The 24,954-nt window shown below is 45.7% G+C and overlaps 1 protein-coding gene across 1 annotated transcript; it reads left to right on the top strand.

Moving 5' to 3' along the window:
- The first annotated feature begins 315 nt into the window (after positions 1 to 315).
- LOC147443282 (RING-H2 finger protein ATL58-like) lies at positions 316 to 24,537 on the top strand. The gene is made up of 3 exons (XM_086529185.1): positions 316 to 1,347; positions 23,365 to 23,459; positions 23,558 to 24,537. Exons 1-3 carry the CDS (start codon positions 1,141 to 1,143, stop codon positions 23,925 to 23,927), a joined length of 672 nt encoding a protein of 223 aa, XP_086385311.1. The 5' UTR covers positions 316 to 1,140; the 3' UTR covers positions 23,928 to 24,537.
- Positions 24,538 to 24,954: the final 417 nt, after the last annotated feature.

Below are 24,954 nucleotides of genomic sequence, written 5' to 3'. Positions count from 1 at the left end.
TTGGTTCCTCTCTCAACCCTTAACCTAGCCCCATCCTTAACCCCTTTATCTTATGCTTAAATTTAAGTGCTACACACGTTTGACATATTTTTACCATTAAAAAATGATCAAGACCACAATTTGTATCTAACAAGTCTCTTCTCGTTGAGATTCATACCCTACATTTTTACCACTCTTCGAGTCAACAAGCCCTACTTCCCACCAATGTGTGTACATACTACTTGCACTTAGAAAAACCCATTCGTGTCACATTTGAGTGTCTGTTAATTATATTTGGCTAACTCTAGTCCTCTACAGTTTTGTGTCCATCAATTAGCCGCGGCCTCGGAAGTTGGGTTGTCTCAGCTTGTCTGCCCCTTGGTCAAAAAGTCTCTAAAGAGTGAGCAATTTCTTTCACCTGAAGAATGGCATGTGCCCTCCTGATCACTATATGCTTCTTTTGTCAACTACTCAATCTTAAAGCCTGCAAAGGGTTTGCCTCTTTCGCCTCGCCCCCCGCCTTTTCCAGCGTGATAGTAGAATAGAGTGTTGCAAGCAGGCCAGCAAGAGTTCTGCCTACGACCCAGGTATGCTCAAAAAGCTCCTCATCATTAGCAGAGAATGCAGCTGTAAGCAGAGAAAGGTTTTTAAATAGAGGTGATTGAGAAGACGGAAAGCTACTGAGAAGAGAATGTGAGAGAATATTTGGTGCCAATATGTACAAGGGCTTCCACATTTTGTTAAGTTGAAGCATGGTCAAGCAGATCTAGCTCTTACAAATCTTTGTAAGCCATTCCCTTGTTCTTATCAGGAGGAAAGAGTTAATGGGCACAGAGGGTGTTTCCGTGATCAAATATGTCATTGTCCAGTCCTTTTGCAGATGCCAGAGATGCAAGATGCCCCTTTTCTTTGCAGAATTGGGTATTTGATATCTCTGCTTTAGTTTGCCTCTAGAGGAACAAGCAGACAAAAATTCTGAAACCATCCTAGTTACAGAATTGCAAGTGTTCAAAGCTTTGAGCTTTGAGGTGAGGTTTGAGGGACGGAACTGGGAAGATTAAAAGAGGAATGCAGAACAACCAGAGAATTTGCAAAGCACTTGTGGGTTTTTTCGTGAAGATAGTGAAAAAATAAGAGGGAGAACAGACCCAAAAAGGAAGTATGTCAGATCGAGAAGGTTGCACGGGTGCTTGCCCTTCCCCCCCTCAACTACAGCTGTATCAAACCATTATTTTTGCTACCCCTGTGCTCTTTGCCTTCATGCTGCTACTCATGTTCTGCCTTCTTTACTTTCGGAGGCACAGTCGGGCAGCAAGCATTCATGCCCACATCCGGGCCCAGATTTTTGCGGAGAGCCTCCTTGCTACAGTAAGCACGATTTGTTGTATAAATGTTCTGCCCGGGTGTAGCCCTCATTTTATAGATACAATCATATTGGCACTCATGTAAGCATATACATATTGAAAGAACATCACACATACAAGCAGACACGTTGCACACTTGCTCATGCAAACTGCACCCTTATGTTATATTCTTTTGTTTGTTGATTCACTCTCCGATCATGTTCGAGCAGGCACTAATGACAAATTCGTGATACGCCATTGTGCACTATGCTGGCCAGCATGCTATTACATGTCTTGCTTTCCAGGGTGCATCATCTTCTGCCTATCTGCTGAGCAGGATTGTATTTATTTACGTCTAAGTAAACGATAGCCTACATTTTATGCATTGAGTAGCTTTGGTTTACACTTTCCATGCACCATAAACTTTGAACTCTCTCTCTCTCTCTCTCTCGTCGGATAGATCTTTAAGGTCTCTTGGGATAGTTTCCTACAACGTTAAAACTCTCTTCTTCTTCTTCTTCTTCTTCTTCTTCCCTCTCCACCTCCACACATGCACGCACACACTCAGACTGGGTCGTTTGTCTGCGTTCTCCTTCCCTTACCATTTGTTACCTCACCACACAACGACAACAACATGAAGTGCATAACTAAAGGTTACCTCACCACAAAGAGCTTCGAGCGCTGCGGTGGCTCGTTTCGTCACCCCATAGTGGTGTTCTCGACTTAAAACCCTCGCCCGTGATTTTCTTTGCAATGAAAAGCAAGTGGAAGTGCTTCATTGATGAGGGGAAATTTTAGCCACAGTTCCGGCAGGTCGGAAAAGGTGTTTGTAACTTTTGCTTCACGCTCCATCATGAGGCTTGTTCAAATGACATGGAAACGTACTTACAAGATTTGCTTCCACCACAATGTCAATGACACGATCCTTGTGTGGTTGGGAGGAGGTGTTGGAGGAAGATCATCAAGGAGAAATAAGTGATTAAACTTCTCAAAAAACTTGCCGTACTTGTTAGGAATTCCCAAGTTCTTCAATGTAGGATGGATATAGACGATTGGGTTCCTTGATGCAACTCTCTTTGCTTGGATGTGAGACACGAGAGGGAGAGAAGGGATCCCATGCTCTTCTCGGAGAAGGATATGCTACATGACATGATCTTGATCAAGAGCGCAAGCTTATCCTAACTAGTATTGGGTTCCCAACTAGTATTGGGTTTGAATTTGCTAAACAACTCAATGCCCAAAATCACATCACACCCAACAAGTTAAGAGACTAGGAAATGACAATCAAACTGTCTTGTTGATTGAAATTAACATTGTTAACCTTGTGAAGGAGAGAGGTTGCTTTGAGAAAATGCTTGCATTGTAGGAGTGGGGGTATTCTGAAGACGTGCATACTTATCCGAAGCCTCATTAATAATTGTCAAGGTTTGCCACCTCTTTGGCGAGTCTTGGTAGAGTTTCTAGCATAGAAACAAGGGAATGGGGAACGGGGACCTACTGGGGAATGACTGTCTTGGAGGAAGGGATAGGCAAAAACTTTACTTCACTTGAACACAATAAAGGAGAAAGACGCACAGAGAGAGAGAAAAGAGAGACGGCACGGCATGTCGGGTCCCAACCACCCTCAAAGGCCCCCTTGCTGTGTTGCCAAAGCAAGTACTTGCTCAAATGCTGATACAATGGTCCTAGATGATGAGATGCTGATGGGAACTTGATGTAGATGCATGGTTCTACGAGGCTAAGGCTGAAATGCAAAAACGCTAGGGATTCTTCTTGGCTGAGGTTCTGCAAATGTTGCCGATGAAGGGCTGAAATTGCTGATGCTGATGCTGAAAACACTGATGGTACTGGGCTGAAAATGCTGTTTGTACTGGGCTGGAAACGCTGGTGGTACTGGGCTGAAAACGCTGATGGTACTGGCTTGGAAACGCTGGTGGTACTGGGCTGAAAATGCTGGTACTGATGGAAATGCTGGAGTGTTGCTGAAAACGCTAGGTACTGGGTCCTTGTACTGCGGTGCTGCGGGTACTTGTTCTTGCCTTCAAGTGTGAGCCCCCTTGTCAGAGTGTGCAGCGGAAGGGGGGGAGAGAGAGACAATGGCACCAAGAGAAAGAGAGAGAGAGAAGAGACATGAGAGGAGACAGATGGTGGAAAGGCTGGCAGTCCAATAACTCAAGATGGCGAACTCTTTACAAGACAAGACAAGACAAATGAGAAAGAGGGTGCCCCCCCTCCTATACATAGGAGAATAGGGGCTGGTCGGGCAATAATCCTCAATATAGCCCAAAGACCTAAAAATATGACCCTCCAATATAAATGGGGGCATATGTGACCAAAACAGGTCTAAAATGGGAAATGTTCTGAACAACCATAAGTGTGCCTGAGATCCTTGTCCAACAGGTGTAGGGGTGGCCAACCCACAACCAAGGGCCAGTGCACGTGAGTGGTGATGCACGTGAGTGGTGAGGGGCCTGTAGACAATGTGTGAAGCATCTGGAGATGAATGAAAATTTAACACCCCCCCTCAACAACAGATGCAGAGAAGCTGTCGAGGAGAATGCAGCACGCGTGGTAAATTTGGAGAAGATGTAAATCCCGGGAGAAAAGGATGAGGAGCGCCAGCCAAACAACACGACAATCCGCATAGCACCAATGTGATGGTGAGGAAACTTCGATTAAGTCGCACAAGGAAGCTGATGGAGTGGCAAGCTACGGAATAAGTCACTGAAGAGGATATATATAGGGAAATGACCTAAGATGAGCGTACAATAGCCCATCGGTGATGATCACCACTGAGATAGAGGAACCCAGTGTAGCAGCATGAGACAAGACGGGGAGTATAATGAGGGGAACCCCCTTGAAGAGGAACACTGTGACCACAAGGAGAGGAAACTACCGAGGTGGGAAACCGGTAGCATATCCAAGTCAAAGAAGCTCTAGCAGAAGAGGGAGGAAGAGCATGAAGAAGAGGCTCAATAGGGAAGGCATTGTCCATTATAGTAGACAAGATGACTGGATAAGCAATCGATCCCTGTGTAGAGACCGCAATATTTGCAATCTTCCGAGAGAAGAGTCGTCTCGATGGTATATAAGCTGCATTATGATCTGCCATTTCATGGTAGACACACAATATCGGACAAAAGAGTTAGAGGAGATCCTGGGGAAGTCAACCTGTGGGAGCACATCCACGACCAGGGTCTGGACAAAAAATCCAAAGAGAGTTTGCAAGTGCAAGTCGTGAAGACACGTGACATAGGAGAAAACCCCCCCTGGGAAAGTAATGGAGTGTGGTGAGGTAAAGGATCGCTGAGGATGCATCGGGAAGAATGACCAGTGATGTAGAAGTCGTAGCCTCGGAGTAGACCAACAAAGCAAGGATCATCCAGGAGGTCTTCACCGTGTAAGTAGTGCATAGGTCCATCCAAACTGCAAGTGGAGGAGCCACAAGGCCAAGCAGAAGCAAGGAAGAGGCTCTACCAAGTAGAGGCAAGGCAAAAGAGCCACCATGGAGCAGTGTGCCAGAAGAGACCATGCAGGCATCCAAATGCCAAAGGATACTCACATCTAGGAGTACATGTCCAACAGAAGTGTCTGACGTGCCAAGAGGCACGGGTCTGTCATACAGAGAACCAATGAAGGAGGTGGATAGGGCAATCCCAACTAGAGAGATAGTAGTCGAGGGAGAAGTAGCGGTGGAAAACACAAGCCACGTCCACATAAGTACCTGTACCAATCCAATCCCCTTCATCTTCCTGAGGGAGAGAGAGCCTCTAGGAGGGAAGATCTGCAATGTCGAGGGAGATCCGTCCGTTGTGCCAGAACCTATGTCTGAGTCCACTCTCAATGTCGGAGGAGAAGGAGCAAAGCTGAAATGCGATGTGAAACATGCCGTGAAAGCGCCACACCAGTGCGGGTAGGGGGTAAAGACCTGGGAATTAGGAAGGGAATCTGAGAACTCACTAAAGAGGCTAAGGTAAGGCGCTGTCCATGCCAAAAAACGAAGCAATAGGGGGCTGAAAACGCTGCTGTAAATAGAGTATTCAGCAATCCATTCAGTGTCGAAAGGTACCGGATGCCAGAGCTTGGGGCAAGAGGACGGTAGGGGCACCAAAGAACCGGCTGAAAATCAGCAAAACAGTCCCATAATCTGAAGTGGAAGGTCAATAGTCGGTATGGGCAGCAATGGAAAAAGCTTCTCGTGGCCGAGGAGATGTAGATCCGGCATGGAAGAGGCCAATCACTGATGGGTACAAAACTGAAAACGCAAGGTGTGTGTGCCTCCCTTCTGCAATACGCTGTGTAGCAAGCTAAAACGCAAGCCTACAGGTGCCCAAAAAACGCTAGGTGTAAAGGAGGACCCCTCTGCTGCAAAAACGCCAGGCCAGCAAAAACGCTAGGTTGCTGAGAATCGTAAGCAGAATAGAGGGTAGAGGAGAAGGCGCTATGAGGTGGAGGAGGATGGCGGTGAAGAGGAGAGATGTAGAAGCAAAAAACGCCAGCTGGCTGCCCAAAACGCTAGGGTGAAAAAACTCACGTGATACATCCAACCCTATGTGTCCGTGGACAAGCTACAGCATGACCAGGGTTCAGTTCAGTCAAGTCAGTCTAGAATAGGAAATGATGTGGCACTTTTGTGAGTCTGTTCGCAGACCGTGCATGTTCGGACACTCAGGTTAGATGCATATCCTCCGGTTGCACACAGCATGATCATCAACATTCCCATCAGATTCCATCAGGATCATTTTACAGAGCAGAAAACCTATTTTTCCTATTTTTGACATTTTTCACTTATTTATTAAGTGACTTTTGTTGGGAAACTGGGTAGGGCAAATTCCATAAGATAATATATAAGAAACCAGGGCTAGCATTCCACAGCAGACGAGGCAGCAGGAGCATTGCTCAACAGGCAACTTCTCAAGCCAGAACTTCCAAGAACCCTAGCGTTTTCACCATTGAAGGCCTGGCGTTTTTCAGCTTATGACCAGCGTTTTCAGCAGCCTTGACGAGTGTTTCTAAGTCAACAGACTTCCGTCGTCAAGCAGCATCAGATCGGCACTTTGGAGCCCCATCAAGCTAGCGTTTTTCAGCCCTAAGTTCAGCGTTTTCCAGCCACAAACTTCAGCATTTTTGGCCTAGAACACCAGCAATCTTAGCAATAGTTTCAGCGTTACCAAGGCCAACATCTCAACGGTTTTCATGGACTGCTATTCAGCGTTTTTAAAGGACAGCAAAACAGCGTTTTTTCCAGCAGCATAACAGCGTTTTTCTTGAGCAGTAATACAGTAGCAAAGCATTTCAAAGCATTCAATTTTCAGCCCTAGTTTTGTCATCGTCGGCACCACCGTCGGCCTCGACATAGCATCACTTAGATTTGCGTCAGCATCTTGTACCAGATTGGGCAATCAATAGCATAGACCTCTCGCGCCATCGAGAGAGGGGCCCTTGGAGGAGGGTTTGACAACTCGTTTGGTGTCGTATTCTTCTCTCTCTATCTCTCAGTCTCAACACCTTCATGCACAGTGTCTATCCACTTGTTTGTGATCACTTGCACTCTCTCACTACAGGAACGGAAGGTTCTCCCTTCCGTAAGTAAAAGGAACCTTGAGCACAGTTCGGAGCACTCATCCTGAGCAAAGTTTAACATTCACTTCCGTTGCACCTAACATTGGTATCAGAGCTTTGGCAATGTTTTGTATCACTCAAGGAGAGAACCTCAAGAACCACATAATTTTTTTTACTTGTTGCGGTTGCACGTAACCCAAGTCCTCTTGGGCGTGTCGATTCCTAATCGTGTTTTTGAAGAGTGATAGGTAACCCAAGAAAGAAGGGCTTGTCCAGCCTCCCCTTGTGCCTCTTTTCACTCATTGAGAGCGGATCGTGTTGTCACAAAACGGGAGCGTACACGAGCACTTAGAAAATCTGAAAATTATAATTCTTTGAAAACATGAGAGAAGGGAGAAGATCGACTCAGTATTGGGGACTAGAAGATGGGCTGGTCCCCCCCCCCGTTAAGAGTATTCTTTTATTCAGGGACAATTCGTATACAAGCACGAGAACCCGAGGAAACCCCTCCGTTCTGTAATCTTAGACCCGAAGGTCGTGCTTTCCCGTAAAGGGCTTGGGCACAAGGACGTTCCTTCCCGTAAGGGACTTAGGCGCGAAGCCGTACTTTCCCGTAAGTGACTTAGGCATGAAGCCGTACTTCCCGTGAAGGGCCTTCCCGTAAGACGGGAGATTCCTGCAAAACAAACCACACAAACACGCGACAACAATTCGTATGGCGAATCCACAATAGATACCTGTCGCTCTTGCGCGGGAAAAAGCGACTTCCGTGCTTCGTAGTCTCGCGATCTCTTGCGGCAGAGTCTTCTCTTGCTGACGTTGGTACCCCCTTTGAGTGAGGGCATGTGGTGCTTTTATAGCGCCCTGGCCACGGCACGAATAGCTGCTCGCGTAGAGATCGCGGCCGTTTTTTTTTTTTTTTTTGCGTTGTTCTACCCGAAATAGGGAGAGAGAATTCGCTAGCTGGTTTTGTTGCTTTATCTTCTAAGTGGCTGCCCACTTATTAAGTGGGCGGCCGACATATTTTAAAATTGGTCTGAACGTGCCCAAAAACTCAATAAAACCTTATAAGTTAAAACCAATGCATTTCACAACACTTCCCAGGCGTCCTTGGATGCTACCACATGCACGAATGCAATGCAAACATAGATTCCTCGCGGGAAAGCGTCTGCCTTCCCGCGATTGTTCCTGCTTTTCGTAAAAAGCTTCATTGAACCCATCTTTATTCTTGTGCTTGCGTTCTTACCCGTATTTTCTTACTCAGTTCGGATTTCCTCCTTAGCCTACGGGATGCCCCCTTACTGATGCACCCGTCACCCATCACGTGACGCATCAGGGGCACTCGTAACCCGGCCCTTTCCATCGAACGTACAGAAACTCCTTCGCGATGTTTACCGTCACCCATCAAATGACACATCAGAGTTGTCCGTTCCTGGTGGCAGTTCCTGTAGCTACAATCTTTTAACATTTCTTAGTGCACATAATGAAATATCCTAAAACAGAATCGTTAAAAATAAGAAAATAGTCCAATTAGCAACATCCCTCTGGCTTCTTAACAGTTGACCTCAATTGTAGTGCTTGGACATATACCCCCAGTATCTCGGGATAAGCTGCTAATACCTCTTGCGTTATCCACTGAGCATCTAGATTCAAATAGTTCTTAAACTTAACCAAATACTTCCGTGTTATCTTTCCGGACTTGAGAGGCCGCTCGTGATGACTTACTATCTGCCCTGGTTCGAGTATTTCTTCTGTTTCCTCAACCTCAAGAGGTTCCTCAGCACTAGGCTGGCTTGGAGGCGGTCCCACATACGGCCGGAGTAAACTGACATGGAAAGCATTATGGATCTTCCAATTAAGCGGTAGCTCTATTCGGAAGGTGACATCATTCACTCGCTCAGTGATCTTAAACGGCCCATAGTAACGGGTAGAAAGTTTTACCACCTTCCCCTTATGAGACGCTTGTTTCTTAAGTTTTGTCTTCTCAAACTTGAGTAAGACTAACTGTCCGACTGTTAAGTCTAGATTCCTTCTGTGCTTGTCTGCAGCTTTCTTATGCTTTTCCTGAGAGCGTAGAATAGCTCTCCTAACTTGCCCGTAGGCGGTGTCCAAATCCCGGACAAACTCATCTGTTGCAAAGATCTTATCCTTAGTTAAAAGGATGGGTGGAAGCAAAGGCTTACCATAGAGAATCTCAAAAGGTGCTTTCCCCGTCGATGAGTGTATGGTATTGTTATACGCATACTCGACAAGAGGCAAATATTTCTCCCAGTCAGATTGCCGGTCTGACACATAAGCTTTTAACATATCCAATACTGTGGAATTGGCTATCTCACTTTGCCCGTCCGTTTGAGGATGGTAGGTAGATGAAAAATTCAGCTTTGTACCAAGATTATCCATCAAGGCACGCTAAAAATTTCCTGTCATGCGAGGATCTCGATCGCTCACAATAGACTTAGGCATTCCATGATGCTTAAAGATCTGTGCTAGAAAGACCCTAGCCATATGATCTTCTTTGATCGTTTTCTTGACTGGTATAAAGTGTGCTTGCTTGCTAAACCTGTCCACAATGGTCGAGATCGCGTCATTTCCAGTCTGAGTTCTAGGGAGGTCCATGATGAAGTCCATGGCAATACTTTCCCAGGGTTCATTAGGCACAGGCAAAGGTTGTAGCAACCCAGGCGTCTTATGCCGATCATACTTCACTTTTTGGCAAACCAAGCATTCCCAGACATACTTATCAATGTCAGTTTTAAGGCTAGGCCAAAAGAAATATCTTTCCATTGCTAAGTTCGTAGGGAGAATACCCCGATGACCCGCATAAGGCGAAGCGTGTGCTTCATCCATGATCTTCTTTCTTAATGGTTCCGCCACACATATGGCCTGATGGTGGTAGAGATAACCATCCCGAATGGAATAGGGAAACTCATTCTCTCCACGATGTAGCTTTTCCCAAATGGTGGAGAAGTCTGGATCATTCGGATACAAATCCGGTAGTGCTTCTAATTCTTGGTGATACACCGAAGTGATAGCGTTCACCCTTGGCCGCCTAGACAATGTGTCTGTGACCACATTCTTACTCCCAGCCGTGTGAAGGATCTGGAAGTGAAACATAGACAAAAAGTTTGCCCACCTCATCTGCTTCTCAGATAGTTTTCTTTGCGTAAGAAAATACCGCAAACTCTGGTGATCAGTCTTGATCACAAAATCCGCTCCTAGAAGATAGTGCTTCCAGTTGGATAAGGCGTGAATCACAGCCATGCATGCAACTCTGCATCCTTAAGCCGTCTGCTTTCATAAGCCACGTCATGGCCTTCTTGGTTTAACACTGCTCCGATGCAATCACTTGAAGCATCGCAGTGAACCTCAAATGGTTTCCTTAAGTCAGGCACTATCAAAATAGGTCCATGGCTTAGCAAGTACTTGAGCCGATCAAAAGCTCCTTGTTGTCTCGATCCCCATTTGAAAGGAATCTTCTTCTTTGTCAAATCATGAAGTGGTCCTGCTACATGAGCAAATCCTCGGACAAACCTTCGATAATATGAACATAATCCCAGAAAGCTTCGTACATCATGTACCGTAGTGGGAATAGGCCAATCTTCTACCACTCGGATCTTGGCAGGATCCATACTCACTTTATTGTGGGAGACTATATGGCCGAGATAGTGTATCTCAGAGAGAAAGAACTCGCTCTTCTTTGCATTCACATGCAACTCATGCTTTCGTAATTCTTGAAACACTAAGTCCAAGTGCTTCCGATGTTCCTCTTCTGACTTAGAGAAGATGAGTATGTGGTCAAAGAATACTCCCGTAAAATCTCGATACGGGCTGAAAATGCGGTCCATCATGCGATTGAAGGTCGCAGGAGCATTGGTCAAGCCGAAAGGCATTACCAAAAATTCATATAGTCCAAAGGTTGTGCGGAAAGCAGTCTTATGGACATCCTCAGGGGCGATCTGTATCTGATGATACCCACTCTTTAAGTCTATGCGACTAAAGACACTTGCACCCTGCAACTTATCAAGTATATCATCAATCCGAGGGATCGGAAAGCGATTCTTGATTGTGATCTTGTTTAAAGACCGATAGTCTATGCACATTCGAAACGTGCCATCTTTCTTCTGCACCAGTAGAACTGGAGAGCAGTAGGGTGAGGCACTTGGCCGTACTAACCCTTTCTCTAGAAGCTCGTTGACTTGCTTCAAAATTTCCTCTTGCTGAGCAAGACTTACTCGATAAGGGGGTTGATTGGGAGGCGAGCTATCCGGTATGAGATCTATGCGGTGATCTTCCGGGCGTACCAGAGGGAGTTCATCAGGAAGTGTTTCTGTGAAACAATCCTTGTACTTTTCAATAAATTGAAGACGCTTAATTTCCAGACTAGAGAGAGAGTCTCTACTAGTTTTATCCTTTGCAAAAATCAAGTAAGCAGAAATACACTTCTTCATTTCTTTCTTAATGGAGATATGGCTTACAATTGGGAACTGCCAATCTCTTGCATCAGCTTGAATCTTTATTTTCTTACCCCCATGATCAAAAGTGAGGGTCTTTTCCACATAATCGGGAATAGGTGTCATGTGAAAGTGCCATGGCATACCCAAGATGATATCACATCCCTCGATGGGTGCCATCAAAAATGATTCACGGTCCTTGTACTCGCCAATCCGAAGATTGAGCTGTCCTTGCACGGGAGTTGCATTGGTTGTCAACCCCTCGAATGCCGATCCGGATGTAACCGGTGTGCCAAGCTGAGCCGGTGTAAGGCACAAACGTTCTGCAGTATCCAGGGAGATGAAGTTATCCGTGGATCCTGGATCATAAAGAATCAGTACTCGCTGGTTGTTCAAAGACCCCCAGCCCTTTAGAAGTTGACGCTTCCCTTTCTCTGTTTCTGTGTTTCCTTGAACATTTGGAATTGAGTTCGAGCTTGGTGGTGCGGGTTCCTTCCTTGCTTTCTCTTGCCTCGTAGAGGCTTGTTCTTGCCGTTGCTGCTTTAGCGGGCAGTCCGGTTTCATATGTCCTTTCTCGCCACAGTAGAAGCATCTTCCTTCCTCTCTGAAAGTTTGAAGTTGAGTAGGAGAAAGATACTTAGTTCGCTTGCCAGTGCCCTCTGGCTTCTTAGAATGATCATCGTCTCTAGATGGAGGATGTTTTCTTGCTTGGCCCCCTTGGTCATCGTAGACCCCTCTTTCTCTTGCACGGTAAGTGCTATGCTCCATCTTTCTGGGCGTCCCAATTGAGTGCAAATCCTCAGCAATGATTGGTGACTCCATCATCCTTTGAAGAGTATCATGCGGATACACCTTCATACTCTTTCGAAGCTGCGGTTGGAGACCCGCTTCGAACTTTCTTTTCTTTTCCTCGTCGGCAATCTTCATGAAGGGAGTGACCTTCAGAAGAACCGACCAATACTTGTCTACATAAGTCGTTACTTTTTCATGTTCCTTCTGGGCAAGCCAGTCCCATTCCTTCCGTATGTCCTGCTCGAAGTCAGGTGGAAGAAATTGTTCATAAAATTCAGATTTGAAGCTCTCCCAAGTTCTGGCCTGAGAACCTTCGAGAATCTTGGCTAGCCACCAATTACTTGCCGTTTCCTTGAGGTGCATCCCCACATGGCGTAATTTGGATCTTTCTGTGAAGTGCCCATTGGTAAAGGCGACTTCAAACTGTCTGATGAAGGACAGTGCTTTGGAGATGTCTCTCCGTCCGTTGTAGGTTTCGAACTTGATGTCCTTGTCTTTCGATTTGAAGACTCTCATGCAATGTTGAGACTTGCGACCATGCTTCTTGAATCGAGGCTTATCTTTAGGTTGATGTAGGGTAGTGGCAGTAGTCTCTGCTTCCTTCTTCTGACGAGATGATCGAGAAGTAGAAGTATAATCCGGAGAGTAAGATGGTGATGAGATTGAGATGTCCTTGCTCTCGTCTAGCAGAGAGAGCGCTATTTCCTCGCCTTTCCTTGAAGTAGGCCGTTCATTCCGATCCGAAGATCCTTTGTGCACCTCGGCACGTTCTTCTTCTCTTGCCTCCTGTGGTCTCACGCCAACAGTGTTGTCTGGATGCTTGGCCGCATCAGTTCCATTCGTTTTCTTCTTTCCGCCCAAGAGCTTTTGGATGTCTGGCAACAGTAAGATTTGTTGCAACTCCGCAAGCTGAGCTTGCACTTGTTGAAGCTCCTCTTCAACGCTTCTCCCTTGGCTCGACATGGTTCTTCCCGTTCTTCCCGGAATCGTCCTTCTTTGTAGAGAAAGAGAGGAGTCCGAGCTCTGATACCATTGTCACAAAACGGGAGCGTACACGAGCACTTACAAAATCTGAAAATTATAATTCTTTGAAAACATGAGAGAAGGTTAAGATCCCCCCCGTTAAGAGTATTCTTTTATTCAGGGAGAATTCGTATACAAGCACGAGAACCCGAGGAAACCCCTCCGTTCTGTAATCTTAGACCCGAAGGTCGTGCTTTCCCGTAAAGGGCTTGGGCACAAGGGCGTTCCTTCCCGTAAGGGACTTAGGCGCGAAGCCGTACTTTCCCGTAAGTGACTTAGGCGTGAAGCCTTACTTCCCGTGAAGGGCCTTCCCGTAAGACGGGAGATTCCTGCAAAACAAACCACACAAACATGCGACAACAATTCGTATGGCGAATCCACAATAGATACTTGTCGCTCTTGCGCGGGAAAAAGCGACTTCCGTGCTTCGTAGTCTTGCGATCTCTTGCGGCAGAGTCTTCTCTGGCTGACGTTGGTACCCCCTTTGAGTGAGGGCATGTGGTGCTTTTATAGCTCCCTGGCCACGGCATAAATAGTTGCTCGCATAGAGATCGCGGCCGTTTTTTTTTTTTTTTTTGCGTTGTTACACCCGAAATAGGGAGAGAGAATTCGTTGGCTGGTTTTGTTGCTTTATCTTCTAAGTGGTTGCCCACTTATTAAGTGGGCGGCCGACATATTTTAAAATTGGTATGAACCTGCCCAAAAACTCAATAAAACCTTATAAGTTAAAACCAATGCATTTCACTACACTTCCCAGGCGTCCCTGGATGCAACCACATGCACGAATGCAATGCAAACATAGATTCCTCGCAGGAAAGCGTCTGCCTTCCCGCGATTATTCGTGCTTTTCGTAAAAAGCTTCATTGAACCCATCTTTATTCTTGTGCTTGCGTTCTTACACGTATTTTCTTACTCAGTTCGGATTTCCTCCTTAGCCTACGGGATGCCCCCTTACTGATGCACCCGTCACCCATCATGTGACGCATCAGGGGCACTCGTAACCCGGCCCTTTCCACCGAACGTACGGAAACTCCTTCGCGATGTTTACTGTCACCCATCAAATGACACATCAGAGTTGTCCGTTCCTGGTGGCAGTTCCTGTAGCTACAATCTTTTAACAGTTCTTAGTGCACATAATAAAATATCCTAAAAAAGAAATTAATCATTAAAAATAAGAAAATAGTCCAATTAGCAACACTTGCACTTAGCGGCCGGCCAATCGACGTGAGGTGGGAAAAGCAACCTTGGTGTGAGCGCAAGGCCGCCAAGGGGTGCGTCCGCGGAAAAGAGCAGAACTCGGGTGAGAGAAGATCCTTCTCTAACATAGATTGCAAGTGAAAGAAGAACCACAAGAACCTCAATAACTCAAGAACCTCAAGACTCCAGAACCTGAAGAACCCAAGAACCAAGACCCACAAGAACCCAAGTTCCTCATGAACTTAAGAACCCAAGACTTCAATGGATGGTCATCACTCGAAGCGGAATGGATACTTCGCTTGGAGGTGGTGAGCATGGGAGTGGCGAAGAAGAGTTTTTCCCACCCGGAGGTTTTTCCGACCCTCTTGCTTCCCCCATCTACGCCAATGTAAGGTGCAGCGGAATGAATGTTGAACTTTGCTCAAGATGAGTGCTCCGAACTGTGCTCAAGGTTCCTTTTACTTGGGGAAGGGAGAGCCTTCCGTTCTTTAAAGAGAGAGTGCAAGTGATCACAAACAAAGTGGATGAACACTGTGAATGAAGGTGCTGAGACTGAGAGATAGAGAGAGAAGAGAATATGACACCGGAAAGTTGTAAAACGCTCCTCCAAGGGCCTCTCTGTCACAAGACGGGCACCATGTGCCAATAGAAAAGAACAGATTGAACAACTTTAAGCACTTGAAATAACAACTGAACCGAGAGAAAGAGAGACAACACGCGACACGGAGTGGCGGAATTCCACCCCAGAGAGGATTGGCCCCAAACCTTGGCGCCCCTTTCAGTATTTCTTTATATTGCATCAACAAAGTACAAGCCGGTGCTCCAGACTTTGCACCTTCTCCAGGAAGCATGCCAGAGAATGAGCCCTAACCTCATATTTAAAGGCCATTGGCCTAAAAGGCAGTTTACAGTAAAAAGCCTTCAAACTTAAAAGCATCTGGTCCAAAAGCAAAGCCAAAAAGCTACCAGCGCAATTTACGGAAATCCGTACAATCTGCCACGTCATCAGCCAACGCAAAAGACGGAAATCCGTACAGCCTGCCACGTCATCATGTCAGGGCAATTTTTGGAAATCTGCCACGTCATCAGTTTTTGCGTGTGTGCGGGTCTTGCTTTATTTTTTTCCCTTTATGTCACTGGGGCCCCATCGGACGGGGTCCCCATAAGTTGGTAGGACTTCGTCTTCTTCTGCTACTTGTTCTTCTTAGGGTTTAGGCCTCTCGGCCGGCATATGTAAGTTGGCCCCATTCTTTAGGCTTTGACACGTCAACAGTTTGTGACACCCCCTCTTGATGTGTAGCTTGTCCACGAACACATAGGGTTGGATGTGTTAGTGACAGCCAAGGATTGAACTAACTCCTATGGAGGCTTTGGAGCAAATGTTTATGGACAGGAAGTTAGAACGCGAAACAAGGAAGTTAGAACTCGAAGAAAGAAAAGCATAAATACAGCGTGAACACGAAGAAAGAATGGCTGCCATACTACATAGAGCATGAACACAATGAAAGGAAATCCGCCTTGTTCCGATTCTTTTCTCAAGTGCAGGCACAGATGCAAGAGATTTGGGAAAAGGAGACTCTCTCAGTCTCTTCTTCTCCAAAGCAAGACACACAGGAATTACATGATTTGCATAATGATTTGAATGATAATGACAAGCATGATGAATTGCATCATGATGATGAGCATGTTGATTTGCATGATCAAGATGTGATTACTCACAAGCATGATGATTTGCAGAAAAAAGATGTGACTATTCACAAGGATGATGGTTTAGTTGATGCTTTTTCTAGCGAATCTAACCTGATTGCAGATTCGATCGATCATGAAGACCCGATTTTGGCTCTCGGGTCGAGTTTCAAAGAACCCCCACAGGAAGAATTTTCAGCCTTGGAGATTCTTGAAGAAGGTGGACCTACGTCCATAGACAAAGTTGAAGCATTGAAGAAGCTACAAAATACTTTCTCTCGCTTTCGGCGCGACCCATAGAAGCAAGCGTTGCAGACCTTTATGAAGTTCAAGTATCGCATGACCCATGCATTAGAGTGGGCCGGTGACAAGTCCTTTCCAGGATTCCAGACCGTGTTGGCGATCTCCCTCGACGCCATACAATTCGATACCAGTACCTCACTTTGAAAAGGAGGGGATGTCACGTGACACATCCAACCCTATGTGTCCGTAGACAAGCTACAGCATGACCAGGGTTCAGTTTAGTCAAGTCAATCTAGAATAGGAAGTGATCTGGCACTTTTGTGAGTCTGTTCGCAGACCGTGCATGTCCAGACACTCAGATTAGACTCCGGTTGCACACATCATGATCATCAGCATTCCCATCAGATTCCATCAGGATCATTTTACAGAGCAGAAAACCTATTTTTCCTATTTTTGACATTTTTCACTTATTTATCAAGTGCCTTTTGTTAGGAAACTGGGTAGGGCAAATTCCATAAGATAATATATAAGGAAACCAGGGCTAGCATTCCACAACAGAAGAGGCAGCAGGAGCATTGCTCAACAGGCAACTTCTCAAGCCAGAACTTCCAAGAACCCTAGCGTTTTCACCATTGAAGGCCTGGCGTTTTTCAGCTTATGACCAGCGTTTTCAGCAGCCTTGACCAGTGTTTCTAAGTCAACAGACTTCCGTCGTCAAGCAACATCAGATCGGCACTTTGGAGCCCCATCAGGCTAGCGTTTTTCAGCCCTAAGTTCAGCGTTTTCCAGCCACAAACTTCAGCATTTTTGGCCTAGAACACCAGCAATCTTAGCAACAGTTTCAGCGTTACCAAGGCCAACATCTCAACGTTTTTCATGGACTGCTATTCAGCGTTTTTAAAGGACAGCAAAACATCGTTTTTTCCAGCAGCATAACAGCGTTTTTCTTGAGCAGTAATACAGTAGCAAAGCATTTCAAAGCATTCAGTTTTCAGCCCTAGTTTCGTCATCGTCGGCACCACCGTCGGCCTCGACATAGCATCACTTAGATTTGCGTCAGCATCTTGTACCAGATTGGGCAATCAATAGCATAGACCTCTCGCGCCATTGAGAGAGGGGCCCTTGGAGGAGGGTTTGACAACTCGTTTGGTGTCGTATTCTTCTCTCTCTCTCTCTCTCTCTCTCTCTCTCTCTCTCTCTCTCAGTCTCAGCACCTTCATGCACAGTGTCTATCCACTTGTTTGTGATCACTTGCACTCTCTCACTAAAGGAACAGAAGGCTCTCCCTTTCGTAAGTAAAAGGAACCTTGAGCACAGTTCGGAGCACTCATCTTGAGCAAAGTTCAACATTCATTTCTGCTACACCTAACAAAAACGCAGGTATCAGTCGAGGGTTTCTTCGGGATGGAACTCCCGCAATTGCCTCCTTGTTGATGGTGATGGCAAATCTAGCACCCTTGTTGTAAGGTGCAGCGGAAGTGAATGTTGAACTTTGCTCAAGATGAGTGCTCCGAACTGTGCTCAAGGTTCCTTTTACTTATTGAAGGGAGAGCCTTCCGTTCCTTTAGTGAGAGAGTGCAAATGGTCACAAACAAAGTGGGTAAACACTGTGAATGAAGGTGCTGAGACTGAGAGATAGAGAGAGAAGAATACGACACAGAATGTTGTCAAACCCTCCTCCGAAGGCCCCACTCTCTAAGGCACGAGTGGTCTACTTATGATTGCACAAATCTCTACAATGCTTGGACTTGTCGACGAGGATGAGGACGACGAGCGAGACGGGCTGAAATCTAAAAATGCTAATGGCTGAAATCTGCAAATCTTTATCTGCTGAATTCTGACTCTATGTTGATGACGATGTCGATGGCGACGACGCGACGCCGCCGCGCTGAAAATGCAGATGCTGAAATCTGCGTTCTCCGGGCTGAAACTGCAACTATGCGTGAACTGACTGTGCGGCGAGGATCTACTGTGAGAAGGTGAGGTCTGCGAGGTTTGGGACTTCTTTTGCGGGTTCTAACTGCTGAAAACTGAAAATGCTGGTCTACGGGCTGATTCTGTCGCAAAGATTTGCAAAAACGTTGACGTGTCAGGCTGATGCAAAAACGCTAGGGTTGATTTGGGCTCTGCTGTGGAAATCAGCTGACGCTAGGGAGTTTGTTGTGCCTTGTTGTGGATCTGCTCTCTTTCTCTCTCTTCCTTCCGTTGCACACTTTGACATGGTATCAAAGCACAAGTGTCACGTGACACATCCAACCCTATGTGTCCGTGGACAAGCTACTTCATGAAAGGGTTCAGTTCATTTCAGTTAGCCTAGCTTAGGAAGTGATCTGGCACTTTTGTGAGTCTGTTCGTAGACCGTGCATGTCCAGGCACTTAGAGTAGATGCATATCCTCTGGTTGCACACAATCCATCAAAAGCATTTTTACAGTGCATAGACCTATTTTCCCTATTTTGACATTTTTCACTTATTATTTTTAGGTGACTTTTGTTGGGAACTAGGTAGGGCAAATTTCATAAGTTTGTATATAAGAAACCTAGCACTAGCACTTTGTGGCAGAAGAGGCAGCAGGAACTTCGCGTTCAACAGGCACCTTCTCAGCAAGATCCCCCACCGGCTGTAAACCTAGCGTTTTCAGCCATCAGAAGGCCCAACGTTTTTGCATGCAATTCAATCCTTGGCACAATGGCACCGAGAGAGAGAGAGAGAAGAGACATGAGAGGAGACAGATGGTGGAAAGGTTGGCAGCCCAATAACACGAGATGGCGAACTCTGTACAAGACAAGACAAGACAAATGAGAAAGAGGGAGCCCCCCCTTTTATATAGAGGAGAATAGGGGCTGGTCCGGCAATAATCCTCAATATAGCCAAAGACCTAAAAATATGACCCTCCAATATAAATGGGGGAATATGTGACCAAAACATGTCTAAAAAGGGAAACGTGACGAACAACGCTAAGTGTGCCTAAGATTCCTGTCCAGCAAGTGTATGGGTGGCCAACCCACAACCAAGGGCCAGTGCACGCGAGTGGTTAGGAGCTTGTAGGCAGTGTGTGAAGCATATGGAGATGAATGAAAATCTAACACTAGGGTCACCTATATAGCAAGGAAAAGTTGGGTCGAGCAGCCATAAATGAGTCTCCACGACCTTGAAAAATTATGCTTAAACTGTCACCTAATAACTTTCACACGCCTATCTGCTGAAATGACTGTACTGTGCAAGAGAGGGTATGCAACTACTACTTGCCTGGACATGCACGTCCTTCTAGAGGCTCACAAAGTGCCAGGCTAGGTCCTAAGCTAAACAAAGACTGACGGTAGTTTGTAGTAGTAGCTTGTCCACATGGCGCAAGTGCAGTGCGCACGTGACACTGGTGGCGTCACAAAGGGATGCCATTTTGAATGGTGTTCGGAACTGCACAAGGAGCGACTAACAATCGTTTCTTAAAAGGCCGAAAATTTGGGACTGTTTTAGCACCCTTATAGAGCCATCTTTACCTCGCTTTGGGGCTCTTTTAGGGCCACTTTTGGAGGCCCCCGTAGCTTACAAAAGGAGGCCTCCTCATTGCTCAAACCTCAAGCTTTATTGTTGAAGGCTTCCAGCTCCTCATTGCGCAGGCCTCAACCTTCATTGTTCAAGGCTTCAAGCTCTATGGGACATACGTGTAGCTCCAAAAATAAAAAATAAAAGGATTTTATTTTTGCTATTCTAGGCATCGACCCGCTCTCTAACTTTTGCCTGACCCTGACCTCAACCTCGTTCTTTCTTGTATGGCATACCATGTTTCCATGGTTGCTAGTGCCCCAATATCTCCTAGGGGTTGATCATAGATAATGAGGGCGGTTTTTTGGGTCGTGGAGTTATTGAGTAGGTCCGACAGTGTCGTTATTTCTTACATAGGGAGGGCTGTATCATTTTTGTGCATTGCAGAATTTGCGCTAGTGTTTGGGGTTTCTCTCTCTCTCTCTCTCTCTCTCTCTCACAATATATATATATATATATATATATATATATATATATATATATATATATATATATATATATATATATATATATATATATATATATATATATCACAATATATATATATATATATATATGTGTGTGTGTGTGTGTGTATGCATATGCATATGTATATGTATATGTATGTATGTATATATATATATATATCTTTCTCCAACGTTTTTCTCTTGTGCAAATTTTCTTTCTCCAGCGTTTTTTCCTCCCTCTTACGTTCTTTTTGCCAGGTCGCCCTCCGTTTCTTTACCTTTTGAGTTTTTGCAGATCCCTCTCCTCTTGTGCCTCCTCCTTTGCCCTAGGTGACTCCAATTGCGTACACCGCGTAGATCTAGAAGATCACCGCGACGGGGTTGCTCTCAGAGGTTCCACATGCGGATGTTGCTATTGTCCGCAATCACATATGAGAGGTTGTGCGCCTGCTGTCGGTGTTTTCAACCATATCCGTTGTTCTACTTCCGACAATAACAACTTGAGGACTTGTGTTATTGTTAGAAAATATCATCAGATGTTTCGAAGTAGAAACTTGAAAGAATGTTTAAGGCTTATAGTGAGACAACTTTTAGCAAAGGCAATTTTGAATCGATGTCTTGTTTTTTGTACATGAGGTTGGGTAATAACAAAACTCCTTCAATGTAAAGCATTCCCCTTCACAAATCTTGCCAAAACTAGAAATTTTGGAGCTCTTTGGATAATACCCGTTGTTAGTAACAACATCAAATATTTGTAAGAATTGAAGAGCTCGATGTCTATCATTGACTCCTAGGTAAGTACCACACTCTGTGGTAGAACCACCCATCTTTGAAATTGTCCAACGTAAGTGCTGAGAAGAGGAAGGAGCTTGAGGAAAAGGATCGTCAATTCAACCCTAAATCCAAGCCCGCACGCAAAGCTATCGACCCAAAGACCCTCATTTTCCCCTCTTCCTCTCTACCTGGTGGGTCTTCATCCGGCCCGATTCGTCGCCAAAGGATCCTTGCCACCTCTTGGGACCCAAAGAAGAAGGAAGAGGTTGATGCTGCCGTTGCCCGATTCTTTTATCACGACCATATCCCATTTGTCGTGGCTCAATAAGCTTTATCGATCTCTTCTTTGGTTTCTTCCGTTCTCTTAGTTTCAACTTTCGGCCACTATGATCTCTAAACTATGAATAAGGATACTAACCTCTTCCATATGTCATCAAAATAGGTTGGAGTATTGGAAAGCTATGGTGCACAAATAGGAGAGTATGGCAGAGGCAATGTGCCGCCATCTTTGAAAGCTTTTCAAACTACTTCGCTCGATCTAGAAAAGGCGGCCGTGGAGCAAGCAACGCTCAATATTCAACGGCTTTGAGAAAAACATGGGGTTTCCCTCATTGTCGGGACGGGTGGAGCGATACGAGGAAGAGATCCATTTCCTGGCCTCGTCGCATACTCGAGTGGCGAGACGTACTTTGTGCACTCTCATGATGCCATCGAGAGTGGCAAGTCTGCGGATGTCCTCGCCGCACAGTGGACAACAGCCATAGAGACGGTCCGGGAGCAACATGTGATGGCATTTGTCACAGATGGGGAGCCATCAAACAAGGGAGCAACAACTATTCTAGAGGGCCACTATCCGCATGTCACAGTGTGCTTTTGCATGGCACATTGCTTGAACAACCTTTTAAAAGACATCGGCAAGCTAGAATTGATCGCACTAGTCATTGCAGTTGCAGTGAAGATTGTGACCTTTATCAACAATCAGAGTTTCATTCGGTGCGAGTACCTCAAGAGGTTGGGTGGCAAAGTGCTCCTCTAGTATTCAGACTCCCACTTCGCGTTCAACTTTCTCCTCATGCGCATGTTGTTTGAATGTCAATATGCGATCCATAGATTTTTATCAGCGATGAGTGCACCACCTTTCCCTATGCAAAGACTGTTTTGCAGGGATTTTGTGCAAGGAGAAGGCAGAGGATCTTCAGTTCTGGAAGGAGCTCAAGAGTCTAGCGCACATGTCAAATTGGTGATTCATTTGCTTCGGATTGTGGATGGCATGGTGAGGCCATGGACCACATGATCGAGGAGCTTGCACGGCTTTGAGCCGAATGTAGAGCAATATGCAGAGATCCATGCGCTTTGCAGCTCGGTGGGGAATTCATATGCCTCTCCTTTACACAGGGCAATATACATGGTGGATCCAAAGTTCCAAGGTACAAGGCAAGAGACAGATAAAGAAGTCATGAATCAATTTACAGAGATCTTGAACAAGATGGTTCTAGACAGAGATGGGCAATGCATCGTCAGGGATTAATTGAGACAGTACAGAGAGATGTGGGGGTCATTTGGCAATCAAGATGTTCAGATTGATCGCAAGAAGATAGGTTCAGTGCTATGGTGTCCCGTTCTGCGCCGTTCCCATTCTGGACCCCTTGCCGTTCCCCCGTTCCGCTGGGAGGCCCGTCGTCGTTTCCGTTCCCCGTTCCAGGTAACTTTGGTGGTAGGACCATGGAGCACTCACAGCATACGCGGATAGAGTGCAAAGAGCACACCATGGTTCGCATAGCTAGGGGGAGGAGTCCAATTGATTGGCAAGAGGTCACATGGGATGTCAAGACGCTTTAGACAGTCACAACGTCTGAAACTTGTTACACCTCAGGTCTGGGCATGCTCGGTCAGTGTCTGGCCAAGTGTGAAAAGGCAAAGACCATTCTATCTATATGGGACTCTACGGTTGGGTGGACAGTCCATTGTGGTGCTCCTATGTCAGAGAGCTGCTGCTTGAGAGCTTTCCATTAGAGGCTATGATGCCCATGCTTCAGTCTCCACGACAAAAATGCGGCCACAAGTCGCCCTTCTGCTGACTGAAAAGGAGCAGCCAGACCAGCCGTTCTTGTGCTTCCTGGACACGCAGTATTGTCAACATTTGGAAGTTTATTCAGTTTTTTAAAAAAGGTTGGTTTTGAATGTGCCTTCATTAGATCATCATGCAGCACACAACTTTTTCTGAAAGAAACATCATGTTAATGAAGCATCATTGTATGAAACTGGCACTTTTGCTTTGCTTTTGAAACCTTATGCTATATTAAGTTTTTGATTTTGTGGCCAGCCGCCTCTGGAGCAGGGACTAAGCACATCATTCCGACAAAAGCTGCCAGTTGTTCTTTTTGATGATAAATTCAAGGCAACATATCAAGACTCACGGTAAGTTTCAAGCCAAAAAGCCTCTTTGTCTTACACTCAGTTCACTTAGCTGATTTTGTGCATAGAAAGATAACGTGGTTCTTCAATGTGGTGCATAGGTGCTCCGTCTGCCTTAGTGACTACCAGAACAATGAAAAGCTTCAGCAGCTGCCAGTGTGTAAGCATTTCTTTCATGTGCCATGCATAAATCAGTGGCTAGCAAAGAATGCAACGTGCCCAATTTGCCGTCTCTCTCTCAATGAGATGGAAATGGGTGTTTTGAATAATCCAAATCAGCTAGATGAGGTGTCGCTTGGAGGGGCTGACGCAACAAGGATGTGGGAAGAACGGGTTGTGAATGAAGCACAGGATCACTCTGTACAGGTCAGGTCAATAACATCAGAAGATGGAGGTATCCAACACACGGCATTATCGGATCACGACGCTAGTTGCGTGGGTGATCACATAGTCAATATAGAGCGGAGTTAGAGTGAAGCATTTCAAATGCAGTTTGAGGGGTATTGTTTGATTACAGTGGCAGGCTAGGTGGGTCTTATGTTGATCTTACATGATTGTAGGAATGTCCTTCACGCATGTGACCAGGATATTCAAGTTCATAGCAGTCTGCCGATAACTGCCTCTAGGGATAAAGCTAAAAAACAGCATGCAGCCACGCTGTTGAGCACGCTCGAAGATTGCTACTATTGGATATGGAGCATGGTAGTACTGAAGTTATGCATAATGGGGAAGAATCACAGAGCTTGTCCTGGGAATTTACGGGAGTTTGAAAAGTATTCTTGAGGATTTGGATGGAGAGAGACCTGGGCGAAAACCTGTGACCGTAGGTTTGCCTCTTGCTGCAGCTGTCTGAGTCTTTAGATACTTCTCAACTGATCACATAAAAGAAGAATTGGACTCCAGCGAATGGATGGGCTGATCAAGGATGCTGAACTAATATGTTTTACACCATTCACGTGCGTATGTGCTGAGAGAGAGAGAGAGAGAGAGAGAGAGAGAGAGAGAGAGAGAGAGTTCAAACTGAGAATTATGCTGTATTTCAAAGATATTCATGTTGAGTTTTATGAGGATTTTAAAGCTACACGTTTGTTTACTTGTTCGAATTACAGTAGAAGATGCTGCATAGCCTCTTCAAATTACTGAGGAAATTTGAAGGCAAGTTGAGCACTTAGTGTTGTTGGAAAGATTTGCCTCCTTTTGCCTGTGGTGGAGAAGTCTTGATATTAGTGAAATGGAGCGTGCTTTGGCACCACCTCATTGCATGTAGTGCTTCTTTTGATAGGCTTGTGCACAAGAATTTTATGAGGGGGTTCCAAGGCAAGCATTGCATGCACGTGCTCTCTCTCTCTCTCTCTCTCTCTCTCTCTCTCTCACACACACACACACACACACACACACACACACACACACACACACACACACACACAAAGTAAATAGAGCTACATTCTGTTACTTGACCCCCCTTGGAGCCCTTAATATGGTGCCAACCTCAAAGGGC

This window comes from Adiantum capillus-veneris, chromosome 14 (genome assembly GCF_014529385.1).
Source record: "Adiantum capillus-veneris isolate H3 chromosome 14, ASM1452938v2, whole genome shotgun sequence".
NCBI lineage: Eukaryota > Viridiplantae > Streptophyta > Polypodiopsida > Polypodiales > Pteridaceae > Adiantum > Adiantum capillus-veneris.
This window is presented reverse-complemented; position numbering and strand designations above follow the sequence as displayed.